Source organism: Leopardus geoffroyi, chromosome D4 (genome assembly GCF_018350155.1).
Source record: "Leopardus geoffroyi isolate Oge1 chromosome D4, O.geoffroyi_Oge1_pat1.0, whole genome shotgun sequence".
In the NCBI taxonomy this organism is placed as follows: domain Eukaryota; kingdom Metazoa; phylum Chordata; class Mammalia; order Carnivora; family Felidae; genus Leopardus; species Leopardus geoffroyi.
Genome location: NC_059342.1, coordinates 55,707,571 through 55,720,913, shown reverse-complemented (window position 1 = coordinate 55,720,913; position 13,343 = coordinate 55,707,571). Strand labels below are relative to the sequence as shown.

Here is a 13,343-nt window from a genome sequence, read left to right as displayed (position 1 = left end):
GAGTTCAAGACCCGTGTCAGGCTCTGTGCTGACAAGTCAGAGCCTGGGGCCTGCTTCAGATTCTGCATCTCACTCTCTCTCTGACCCTCCCCTGCTTGTGCTCAGTCTCTCTTGCTCTCAAAAATAGGTAAGCATTAAAAAAAATTTTTTTTAAAGAAATAACAAACATTGATGAGGATGTAGAGAAAGAGGAACCCTCGTGCAATGCAGGTAGAAATAGAAATTGGTGCAACCACTGTGTAAAACAGTATGGAGGTTCCTCAAAAAATTAAAAACATAAATACCATGATCCAGCAATTCCACAACTAAGTATTTACCCAAAGAAAACAAAAACACTAATTCGAGAAGATACATGCACCTTATGCTTGTTGCAGCATTATTTGCAATAGCCAAGATATGGAAACAACCCAAGAATCCATCAATAGATGAATGGATAAAGACGCGGTGTATATATATATATATATATATATATATATATATATACACACACACACACACACACACACACACACAATGGCATATTACTTAGTCATAAAAAAGAATGAGACATTGCCATTTACAACTATATAGATGGACCTCTCTAGGGTATTGTGCTAAGTGAAATAAGTCTAACAGAGAAGGACAAATACCATATGACTTCACTTATATGTGAATCTAAAGAACAAATGAATAAACAAGCAAACAAAGAAACCCCAAGACTCTTAAATACAGAGAACAAACTGACAGTTGCCACAGGGAGGTGAGTGAGGGATGGATGAAATAGATGAAGGGGATTAAGAGGTACAAACTGCCAGTTACAAGTCAAAGAGATGAAAAGTACAGCACAGAGAATACAGTCAATAATACTATAATAACATTATATGGTGACAGTGACTGCACTTATTGTGGAGAACACTGAGTCAAATGAGTATGTTGAAACTAATGAGTATGTGAAACTAATATGACAGTGTATGTTAATTATAATTCAATTAAAACCACAAAAGAATCAAAGGTCAGAAAACTGTGACAATAAAAACAAAATGGAGGGGCGCCTGGGTGGCTCAGTCAGTTAGCATCCAACTTTGGCTCAGGTCATGATCTCACTGCTCGTGAGTTCGAGCCCCACATTGCACTCTGTGCTAACAGCTTTGCTAACAGCTTGGAGCCTGGAGCCTGCTTCAGATTCTGTCTCTGTCTCTCTGCACCTCCCCTGCTCGCTCTGTGTCTCTGTCTCTCTCTCTCAAATATAAAATAAAAACCAAAAAAATTAAAAACCAAAAAAGCCAAAATGGAGCCCCTGATCAATTAGGGAATAATCAGAGTACAATACTAAAAAGCCCCACTATCCTTAGGCACAAGAGACAGCAATATGAGCTGGTGACAGAAGACTTGGATGGAGTCACCGCTGGCTGAAGAATATGGAACCAGAGGAGTCTGGAAGGTCTCTGCTGCCAGCTTTAGCCTATTCAGCATTTTTATCAACACATGAATGAACCCCCAGAAGGAATGCTTATTAAATCTCTAGATAAGGCTGAAAGGGATCCTAGGAGAATTACAAATAGAGAAGAGAAACAAACTGTACTCATGGCCATAACAGTCCCCTAGATATTTACTGTGGACAAACAAAAAGCCTTCCACTGGGTTTGAAAAATCAACTACACAGCAACACAACGGCAGAGACGGGAATCCATACAAATTTGTACAAAAAAGATCTGGTTGAATAGGTGAGTAAAAGAATAATGTGAATTAAGAACTATAAATGGTCCACATCAAAGGGACTCTCACACCACAATCTATATGGTTAAGACCAAACTGCCAGCATATACTTAACTCCTGCCTTATCTCAAAATGAATTTGAGGCAACACATAAGAATATATGAAATATAACAAAAGAACATAAAATTAAAGATGTGAAAAGTGGAACAATGGTAGAGACACAGAAAAAAATCATAGCTTAAAAAGAAATACACTATAAAGACAAACATTAAGTCAATCATTCGAGGCTTCTAAGATAAAAAGATCAATAGTCTTTGAGGAAAAACAACCAGTCTTGGAACTAAAGCCAGACAGGAATTTCTCCCAGGAGGACCCATAAAGAGAAATTGAGTATTACACGGCACGGTTCCTTACATGAAATTCTTACAGTACACAACACAAAACATTTCATAGGGCTGTTACTTATTTTAGGTGCCAACACTGATCAACAGCATCACACCAAGGTAAAATTTAATAAAATAAAACTCTATAGGGCATCAATACACTGTAGCCTGGGATCCCTGCAGATCAGGGACTATTGTAAAAACAGAGGAATCACACAGTATGTGTTTCTTTGTGACTTGTTTCTTTCCCTTAGCGTAGTGTTTGGGAGGTTCATCTACTTCATAGCATGTATTGATACTACATTCTTTTCATGGATGAGTAATAATCCAATGTATGGTCATACCACATTTGTTTATCTATTCCTCAAGTGACAGTCATTTGAATTGCTTCCACATTTTGACTACGATGACTAGTACTGCTATGCACATGCATTTACAAGTTTTTTTGTGGACATATATTTCCATCTCTTTTGGATATGTGCCCAGGAATGGAATTACTGGGTCATATGATAAAATTCTACATTTAACCTTTTAAGAAAATGCCAGACTGTTTTCTAAAGTGGTTATACTATATTACTTATTGTGGTTTTAACTTACCTTTCCTTAGTATTTAAAGGTGTTAAGCACCTTTTGTGTGTTTGTTGGCTATTTATAGGTTTTCTTTTATGAAGTATCTGTTCAAGTCTTTTGCTCATTGTTTAAGTTGTTCATCTTTTTTATAGGTACTTTTTTTTTTTAATTTTTTTTAACATTTATTTATTTTTGAGACAGAGAGGGACAGAGCATGAATAGAGGATGGGCAGAGAGAGAGAGGGAGACACAGAATCTGAAACAGGCTCCAGGCTCTGTGCTGACAGCTCAAAGCCCGATGCGGGGCTTGAACTCACGGACCGTGAGATCATGACCTGAGCCGAAGTCGGACGCTTAACCACTGAGCCACCCAGGCACCCCATTGTTCATCTTTAATTACTTTGTAAGAGTACTTCAAAATTTCTGGATACAATATGCAATTGATTTATTCATTTTCTTAATGGTATCTTCTGATGAAGAGAAGCTTTTAATTTTGATAAAGTTCAATGTATCAATTTTTTTCTTTTATGGTTAGTATTTTTGTTGTTCTGTCCAAGAAATCTTTACCTAACCCCAAAGTCATGAAAATATTCTCTTATAGTTTATTCTGGAAGCTTTATGTTTCTGGGTTTTACATTTAAGTCTGTGATCCATGTAGAATTAATTTTGTGAAAAGAGTAAATTAGGGGTTGAGGTTTGTTTTTTCTTATGTATACATCCAGTTGTTCTAGCAACATCTATAAAAAGACTTCTTTTCCCATTGAATTAACTTAACATTGTGGTTGAAAATCAACTAACGGTATATATGTGGGTCTGTTTCTGGACTTTAGTCTCTTCCATGCATCTAGTAGTCTACCTTTAACAGCAACAACTCAATGTCATGATTACTGGAACTTTAAATGTCTTGAAATCAGATAGTTTAATCCTTTCAAGTTAATTCTTTTCAAGATTTTTTTGGCCTTTCTAGATCCTTTACAGTTACTTTTTATTTATTTTTTTAATTTCCCAAGTAGTTATTTTTAAACAGCATTTTATTTTTTTTTATTTAAAAAAAATTTTTTTTTTTCAACGTTTATTTTATTTTTGGGACAGAGAGAGACAGAGCATGAATGGGGGAGGGGCAGAGAGAGAGGGAGACACAGAATCGGAAACAGGCTCCAGGCTCTGAGCCATCAGCCCAGAGCCTGACGCGGGGCTCGAACTCACGGACCGCGAGATCGTGACCTGGCTGAAGTCGGACGCTTAACCGACTGCGCCACCCAGGCGCCCCTTAAACAGCATTTTAAAATCTACTGTTCAAATTCTACAGGACAATGACCTATAGTGGTATTGTGTAACTAAACTAATGAAAACCATCTAAGCATTAATTTATCTCCAATTCTTCCTACCCAAGGTACAACGCTAGAGGCCTTGTGACTATAGGTGTGAATCAATCCATGTCATCAACACAACTATAAATAAGGTTCTAGAAAAGTACACAAGTATTGCTAGTTGGTGTGCCCACCACTTACCCTGGTTCAATATGATCCGACAAGGCTGGCACTGACCCCCATGACATAGCTCAGCACAATGGTGCTGACCACAATTCAAAAGATTCTCACATGGATTGGAACAGTGGACTGAAACAGCCTGACCACAGCGAACTGTGTGCCTGGAAAGAAAACAGATGTAAAGGCAGAATTAGTCAACACTGGACAAGTTCCTGTTGGATAGCTAAACAACGAAGCACAAACTTCCTCCCCAAAACTATGAAACCTTTCTCTTGGCCCCATTTTCCCACTCTTCTGTTTCCCTCCTCCAGTCTTTATTTCCTCAATCACTCTCCTCTTCTCCACTCTTTCTTTTCTCCTGCTTTGTTTTCCTTATTTCCCACCCTGCCTTTCTCTCTCCCCTATATTCTGACCAGTGAAGTGAAGTTCCTCTCTGTGGATTTCTTCTGTGTTCCCACGAGGTAGGGGAACTCCCCCTCCCAGGCAGGAGGGGAAGAGCCTGGGGCTCCTACAATGTCTTACAGATGGAGGTAGGAAAGTTGCAGGGTGGGTGGGGTAGTTATAATGTACATACTCAGATTGGAAGTACAATGGTATTCTCCTGGAACCCAGTACTCTGGCATTTTATGCAGTTATAATACTTAAGGACATACTGTATGTGACTTTGATTTCAGATGGGAAAATCATTCTGGCTTTGTTCTAATGAGCACCTTAATTTTGCTGACTTATTGGCTAGAGAAGGATATGAGATCAGTGCTTTTAGACAACTGTCTTCAGGACTCTTGCAGGGTAATGGTTTAGAGCTTGGAGTCTACTCTCCTGCAAGGAGTTTAAGTTATTTATTTTGAGAGAGAGAAAGAGAGTGAGTGAGAGAGGGGCAGAAAAAGGGAGAGAGAGAATCCCAAGCAGGCTCTGTGCTGACAGCACAGAGCTCGACACAGGGCTCAATCCCATGAACCATGAGATCATGACCTGAGCCAAACCAAGAATCGGACACTTAACCAACAGAGCCACCCTGCCGCCCCAACAAAAAGAGTTGTATTCTGTCCCCTACTTTGTTTTAAAAACTCACTGTTATATACACAAATAATCAGTTTCAGGGCTCAGCATCATGTGTAATAAAACTCCTGGAAGTGAACACTATTATTTCTATTTTATAAGAAAAATGAGGCTTAAGCAACTTGCCCATGTCAATAACCAATTAGTGGCAGAGCCTAGATCTGACCTGGTCTTTCTGACCCAGAGCTCTTGCATGTGACTCTCAGGCTGCATTACTATCCTTTTAAGTTCAGTAAATGCTAAACAAATGAGATGCACTGAAAATTGGCTCAATCCCATTTTGTCTTGTGGTTCAGAAATCATTTCAGGGTCTTACTGGGCCTCAGAGACCTTCCATAACTACCACTGATCCTTGCCCTGATGATGGAGAACTTGTTATTATAATGAAAAGAGGGTGGGCTCTGGGGTCACTTATTCTTTCATTCAACAATATTCACTGAAAACCTCCTAGATGTCAGATATTATGCTAGGTACAGGTAAATGGCCCCTGTGTCCTGAACCTTAACAAGCCTGGGTTCAATCCTGGTTCTTTCACCCACTAGAGAGGTTAAGAAAAAAGTCCTTGTCACCTCGGCATTTCACCTGAAATGGGCAATCTCACCATGCATATAACTTCTTAATCACTTATAAGACTGCAAAACAGGATTGGGCCAGCAGAACAAACTACTTTTTACAAAAAAGTACTATTTACGTTTACCACTTATTTATATGTACCTACTAATTCTTAATTTAGAAATTCACAGATAAATCATCAATGTAGAAACTGAAGTCTTTAGAGTACAGTTCTAACTTTACCTTGTCCGTCCACATTCACATGTTTTAGTCATAAAGGCAGGGCAGGGTGGGCAAGGTCCTGGATGGCAGAGACTAAAAGAGAAGGGCTTAGATGAATAAATCATGCTCATGTATCCAAACCTGAACAAAGCTGCCCCTACTGGGTCTTATTGTGAATGTGGCAACAAATAAACCTACTACAAAATGTTTTAGCCTTTGTCTAAAGTTGATTAAACTATTTAAACAAAGATACCAACAATGTTTTCATATAGAAGGAACTGATGGCATTATCATCTTAGAATATTTAACCAGAAAAATACAGCCCAAGTCAAAATACTGGTTTTATTTGGGTCTGACAAAGATGACATGTCCATAGATGGTCTTAGCCCACTTAGTGAGATGTGTAGGAATAAAAATAGCTTGCCACTCAGATGAATGGCAGAATGGGCGATGGAATCTCTTAGAAGATCAGAACCTGAGCGACGCAATAAAGCATAAATCCAATAGGTCCATGAGAAGTACAGACATTTATATCAGCTAGTATATAATCAGGTGATGGGCTAACAATGGGATCGGTGAAAAGAAGGCTGACATGAGGGAAGGCATGCTGGTAAGTAATGCAAAGAGAGAACAAAGGAAAAAGGGATTCATGGAAAAGAACTGGAATTAGAGATATGCGATAGGTCAGAATTAGACTTCTGAACAGAATGCTTCTTCTAGGAGTGATGATATAAAGAAACCAAAAAAATTAGAAAATGGAATTTATATATTCAAATAGATACTATTCTCTTCAAAAGAGATACCCTGGTAACTTACACACTAATTTAGAAATACAACCATTTAAAAAATATTTTGGGAACTTCTTTGGAAACGTTTGTGGGGGTCATTCTATGTGATGGCAAATCACAATCCTTTGGGAATTATAGGCCAATTACAACCAAGTTTAATAAATCAAGTCGGTAAAAGAATTTGGTATAAAAAACCAGGTGTGCCTATATAGTGGCCTGGCTGGATTTTTTAATATGACTCCTACACCCGCTCTGATAATTCTTAAATAAGTTTTAAACACTAAAAACAATCCAGGAACAAGTGCCTAATTTTCTAGGGTGACCCATTTCAACAGACAGAATCCACATAAGACTCAAGTTTAAGCATTTCTTTAAAGATGACTATTATCATTCAACAGTTGTATTTCACATGATATGCTGCAACCCTGTCAGGTGAAATGATTTTCATGGCTGCACATTTAAATAACTTTAAACTGACAAGATACATTGCTGGTCAGGTGTGGATGACTCCAGGTTATTTCAAATATCCCTCAGACCTAGACTCAATCCCAGGTGTGTGTGTGTGTGTGTGTGTGTGTGTGTGTGTGTGTGTGTGTGTGTGTGTTAAAGTTCATTCATTTTTGAGAGAGACAGCAGAGGAGGGATAGAGAGAGAGAGACGGAGACAGAGAATCCCCCAAGCAGGATCCACACAGCCAGTGCAGAGCCTGACTTGGGGCTTGATCCCACAATCCACGAGATCATGACCTAAGCCAAAATCAAGAGTCAAACACCTAACCAAATGAGCCACCCAGGCACCCCTCAATCCCAGGTTTTTATAACCTTTAGAGCAGTGGTTCACAACACTGGCTCTTTATTAGAATCCTAGGGAAAGACCCACCCCCCCAAAGACTGATTCAATTGCTACAAGGTAGAGACAGGGCACTGGTGTTTTAAAATGCTCCTTAATGACTCTAATGTGTAAAGAGGGTTGAGAATAACTCCTCCAGAGAATTTTATAATCTATGAAACAACCCAAAATAGAGACACAAAGGGGCCAACTGTGGCTTCTGAGTCCGGATATATATAAATGAGAGAAACTCAATGTTTTCTTTTGAAAGGAAGGTGCTGTCAGGGAATAGGATTTGGCAACCTCTAGGGGCCTGACAGGAGTAACAGGACAGCTGTCAAGAGAAGGATTTCCAAAGCCACAAAAGAGCAAGTTTTAGGGACTCCTTTCCCTTCAGCCATGGTATTGACCACCTGATCTGCATCACTTTTGATGTTTTCTGGTAGTCATGACAGGGCCATTTCTGCTAAAGGCTTCAGAATGATAGTTCATGCAGAGGGTTAACTTATTATTATTGAATTTACTTAAAATGCCAACTGAGGGATGGAAGAGTTTAAACAGATGAGTCCCTGGGTTCTAAGGAAGGACCTATGGAAGCAGTAAAAGAAGAAGAGGGGCCAACTACCTGGCAGGTAGCAGGCCAAGCTGCGTAGCCCCATCTGGACAGCTCTCCCACCACAGACAATTCCCCAGCACCACCCCCACATCTTAACCACAATGCCTCTGGCCCAACAATTACCCCTGCTCTAAGTAGCAGAAGTACCAAGATAATAGTTTGATGTCTGTTTTACTCTTAGATTTGGGTAATAAAAGCAAGTTGCCATTACTTGACCATTTACCATGTGCCAGACTCTGTACCAAGCCTCTTAGATGCATTGAATTAATATTCATAGACATCTATAAGTGTTGTTGCTCATATCATTACTATTTTACAGATGCAGAAAATGAAGCTTAAAGAAGTAACTTATCCAAGGTCATACAACTGTTGAGTGACTTGAACCCAGGAATTAAAAATTTGTCTTAAGTTAAAGCTGTAGAATTTTGTCATTTGTAACTGATCAACTGTTAGTATTAGGTATTCCTCTTATTATTTACTTATTAAAAACATTTTTTAAAATATTTATTTATTTTGAAAGAGAGAAAGAGAGCACACATGAGGGTGGGAGGGGCAGAGAGAGAGGGAGAAGGAGAGAATCCCAAGCAGGCTCTGGACTGTCAGCAGAGGCTGACATGGGGCTCTATCTCACAAACTGTGAGACCATGACCCGAGCCGAAATCAAGAGTCGGATGCTTAACCAACTGAGCCACCCAAGCACTCCTATTCCTCTTATTACTGAGAAGCTGACTGGATATATTGTCAAGTTGGCTACTTATTGTACAGAAGGGATTCACATCCTAAAAACACTGTGCAACAGGACTCTACAGACAGAAGTTTGTCCTATATACTCTTCTGGACCTGGATATCATGGGGGAATATTTCTTCTTAGAAGCCAGCAGTATAATGTAGTGGTAGGAGCACTGGCTTTGGAAATCCCAGCTCCACCATGTCTTAGCACTATGACCTTGGACAAGATGCTTGGCCTTGCTGAGCCTCATCAGTAAAATGAAGATGATAAATATCTATACATCACTGGACTGTTACAAGGATTTGATGAGTTAACTCTTGCAGAGTGCCTGGCACAGTGTAAGTGCTTAGCAAATGGTACCATATTGCCCTTCACCCCACCCTGTTACATGGTAACCACCAGATACATAGAGTCAGAGCCACAAGCAAAGTGTATCTACCCCCAGAGGTCTCGTGTTCCAACTTACAGGTTACAGGAATGTGGACAGTCCTGGCCGGGCTGTTTCTTTCTACAAACCTCACCACAACTATGTGGAATTTCATTTCTGCTCCATTCCGGATTCTTTACCTTGCCTAAAACATATCAGATCAGAGAGTCAATGGTATAAACTTCAACTGCATCCTAGAGTTTAATGAAACAGTACAATATAGCTAGACAGCATGAAACTTCAGTATGGTTTCCATTAGTCTGACAAACACATGATCCCACATCGTAAAATTTAAAAAATGACTATAATGCTAATCATCAAAACCTTCACTAAATATGATAAATCCTAAAAGATTTAGGAAAAGAGAAATAGAAAAGAGAAATAAAAAGTCACTTTTACTTATGAAAATGCCACTTTGACTAATGGACACATTTAATCTAAAATTAAAAAAACACTACAAGATCTATTTTTTGTAAATGGGCCCTTGAATGTATATGGGAATATCTGCTGTAAGGATCAGAAAGAAGAAATAAGGGATGAGAACAATGGGGTGGCAGATGGGGAAGGAGCAGGAAGAGATAGAAAGGACATAAATTCCCTGTACAGTAGGAAATTGCCAATTCTAAAGCTATGAGTAGGCATAAAAGGGCAATAATTTATAATTAGTGTCACTTTGCAAATCTTTAGTAAATATCTTTCATGAACTTTGCACAGACGCAGGAAGAGTAAAACTGAGGCACAGGACTCCTCCATGCCCTTGAGGAACTCATCCTTACTTGGGCAATTTACACCCTAAATTGATGGCCTGTTCCCAGTCTTTGGCCTCTGCTTTTCTATCTTGTTTCTTTCAGAAATATTCATGTTGAGAGGTTCAATACACCTAAAGGCCCATGATTCCCAATACTACACTTTCTTTTTTTCTTTCCCCCAAATCTGTATTTTCTGCATTGTCCTAAATCCTCAGTTCCAGCCATCCCTGTCCAACCATCTGCCAAACATCTCTGCTTGGGGTGTCACAGTCACCCCAAACTGTCTACATTTACAACCAAAGTTAGCATCTTCCCTCTTAAACCCCTTTCTGTGTTCCCTATTTCTATCAGTGATATCATCACCATTGGAGTCAAACTCAAAAACTAGAGTCATCCCTGACTCCTCTTTTTCTTTCCATATTCTTTTTTTTAATGTTTATTTTTGAGAGAGAGCTGCAGAGTGCAAGTGGGGGAGAAGCAGAGAGAGAGGGAGACACAGAATCTGAAGCAGGCTCCAGGCTCTGAGCTGTCAGCACAGAGTCCGACACCGGGCTCAAACTCGTCAGTCATGAGATCATGACCTGAGCCGAAGTCGGACACTTAACCGACTGAGCCACCCAGGAGTCCCCCTTTCCACATTCTACTTAATCTTCTCAATTTCCGTACATAGTGTGCCTCACCTCATCTCCCCTGCTACTTCTACTCTTGCCTCTCTGTTAGCCAGAACCTCACCTTCAGACTATTAGAAAAGCTTCCCTGCCTCTGTACTTTTTTGCTCCAATACAGTGGCCTGGTTTTCCCCTACCATCTTTCAATGGCTCAACCTCTTTTCCCTGACTCTAAATGATGTCTTATTTTTCTTCTTCCTGCCAGGGTTCTGCATTAGACACTTTTTACCCCTTACCCTTTCATCCACTAGGGTCTCTACTACTCTCAAATGCAACTATCATCCCCGAGTCCTGATCTCTCTTTAAATATATATTTTTTTAATTTTTAAAAAATGTTCATTTATTTTTGAGTGAGAGAGACAGAGTGCAAGCAGGGCAGAGGCAGAGACAGAGAGAGACAGAATCCAAAGCAGGCTCCAGGCTCTGAGCTATCAACACAGAACCCGATGCGGGCCTCGAACTCACACACCATGAGATCATGACCTGAGCCGAAGTCAGCCACTTAACTGACAGCCACCCAGGTGCCCCATAAATATTCTTAACTCCTTGTTGGACACCTCTCACTGGATGTGTTGTTCACTCCTCCAACTCAACATTTCTAAACTGAACTCACTGTCCCATCAGTACTGGTTCTCTTGACCTCCCCTTTTCTGTCCTTGGTATCATCATTTCCAAAATGATACTTCAGAGACACATTTGGGTTCTTCCCTTTCCCAATGCTTTTCCATTCCCATTTCCTTTCCTATTGCTGTTAATTTCTGTTTACTTTGAAATCCTCCTTTCTGCCCCACTCTAACACCCACTGTAGACTTATTATTCTTCATCTGGGTTCTTACAAGTCCCCAAAATGTTTAGGCTCCCAAATTCTCTATTCACTCCCAGCAGACTAATCTTCATAAAGAATCACATTGATGCCCTTGGTGGCTTCCCACAGCCTGAAAAATGAAATCCCTACATGTAAGCCTGACATCAAGAAGTCAGCCCTGACCTTTCTAGTCATTTCCAACATCTCTGCCTTCACAGATCCTGCTCCATAACCAATGACTCTCCCTTCTGAAAAAAAGTCTTATTTTTATTTTTTTTTTAATTTTTTTTTTTTAACATTTATTTATTTTTGAGACAGAGAGAGAGAGAGAGCATGAACAGGGGAGGGTCAGAGAAAGAGGGAGACGCAGGATCCGAAACAGGCTCCAGGCTCTGAGCTGTCAGCACAGAGCTCAACGCGGGGCTTGAACCCACGGACCGCGAGATCATGACCTGAGCCGAAGTCGGACGCTTAACCGACTGAGCCACCCAGGTGCCCCAAAAGTCTTATTTTTAAACATCTGCTTAAGCTATTTTCTTCAACAAATCTTTTCTCCTACGAAAATTTTACATATTTTCAAGCCCAGTTGAATTCTATCTCCTTTTTAAGGATTCCCTTAATCATATAGCCCAACATCATAATTCACGCCAAAGATCTCCCACAGCACCTTGGACTTATAGAACATAAAGTTAATTGTGTCTTAGCTCTTAGACTGTAAGCTCTGGGAAGTTAATAAACAGTTTTAGTCCCCTCTGTTTCTTCATAGTGCTTGCTGCATTAATAAGTGCTCAATAAAGTATGTTAATGGTCTCCTGAAAGAACTAAGTGAGGCAAAGTGATTAGGTAAAATAAGGCCATTATTTGTATTCCCACACCATTTTACCTTGCTCAGATCATCCTGACCTCCACCCCACATTCTTCTACCTTCTTAGGGTCTCATATCTACTTTGTCGGTGAAGGTAAAGATTTTTCATTCCACTGTGGTGTGTTATGTTTAAAATTCCTTTAGGAGTGCCTGGGTGGCTCAGTAGGTTGTTAAGCCTCTGATTTTTGGCTCAGGTCATGATCTCACAGTTCATGAATTCGAGCCCCACGTTGGGCTCTGTGCCGACTGCTCAGAGCCTGAAGCCTGCTTTGGATTCTCTGTCTCCCTCTTTCTCTGCCCCTCCCCAACTCGTGCTCTGTCTCTATTTATCTAAGATAAACTTAAAAAAAAATTTTTTTAATCCTTTAAAATAAGGTAATTAAGCCTTGGTATTGGTCCTATTTGCACAGTTTTACATGAATGTCTCACTTCCAGTTTCATGTTGCCTTTCTTTCTTTCTTTTTTTTAATTTTTATTTTAAGTAGGTTCCATGCCCAACATGGGGCTTGAACTCATGACCCTGAGATCAAGAGTTGCATGCTCTACTGACTGAGCCAGCCAGGCATTTCTCACATTGCCTTTCCAATAGTACATTCCAAAATATTCATTCCTTCAACAAATATTATTTTATTATCTCTTAAGGTTCAAATTTTGGCAATAAAACATACCAGACCAGCAGATTCCAAATAAAAGAGTGGCCAAAGTGAAGAAGGCATAAGAAAGCGAGGCCTCCTTTGGAAGAGAATGTGGTCAGAACTTGAATGGATAAGGAGTCAGTGACAAGGATTTAAAGAAAATATGAGGAAGAACATTCTATGTAGGTGAGTTCACCAAGAGATTTAGTCTAGAAGTTGAAGAGCTGATAGTCAATGGCCAACTCTTTGTGAAAGCTGCTA

The 13,343-nt window shown here is 39.8% G+C and overlaps 1 protein-coding gene across 2 annotated transcripts in view; it reads right to left on the bottom strand.

The window, feature by feature from the left end:
- The window catches only part of NFX1 (nuclear transcription factor, X-box binding 1), a 74,295-nt gene that overhangs the window by 40,443 nt on the left and 20,509 nt on the right, over nt 1–13,343 (bottom strand). For both annotated transcript variants that reach the window (XM_045469991.1, XM_045469992.1), the window contains exons 5-7: nt 9,400–9,505; nt 5,993–6,064; nt 4,160–4,299 (exon numbers count right to left, since the gene is read on the bottom strand). In XM_045469991.1, coding sequence (XP_045325947.1) covers nt 4,160–4,299; nt 5,993–6,064; nt 9,400–9,505 — 318 coding nt within the window. The remainder of the gene's footprint in view (nt 1–4,159; nt 4,300–5,992; nt 6,065–9,399; nt 9,506–13,343) is intronic.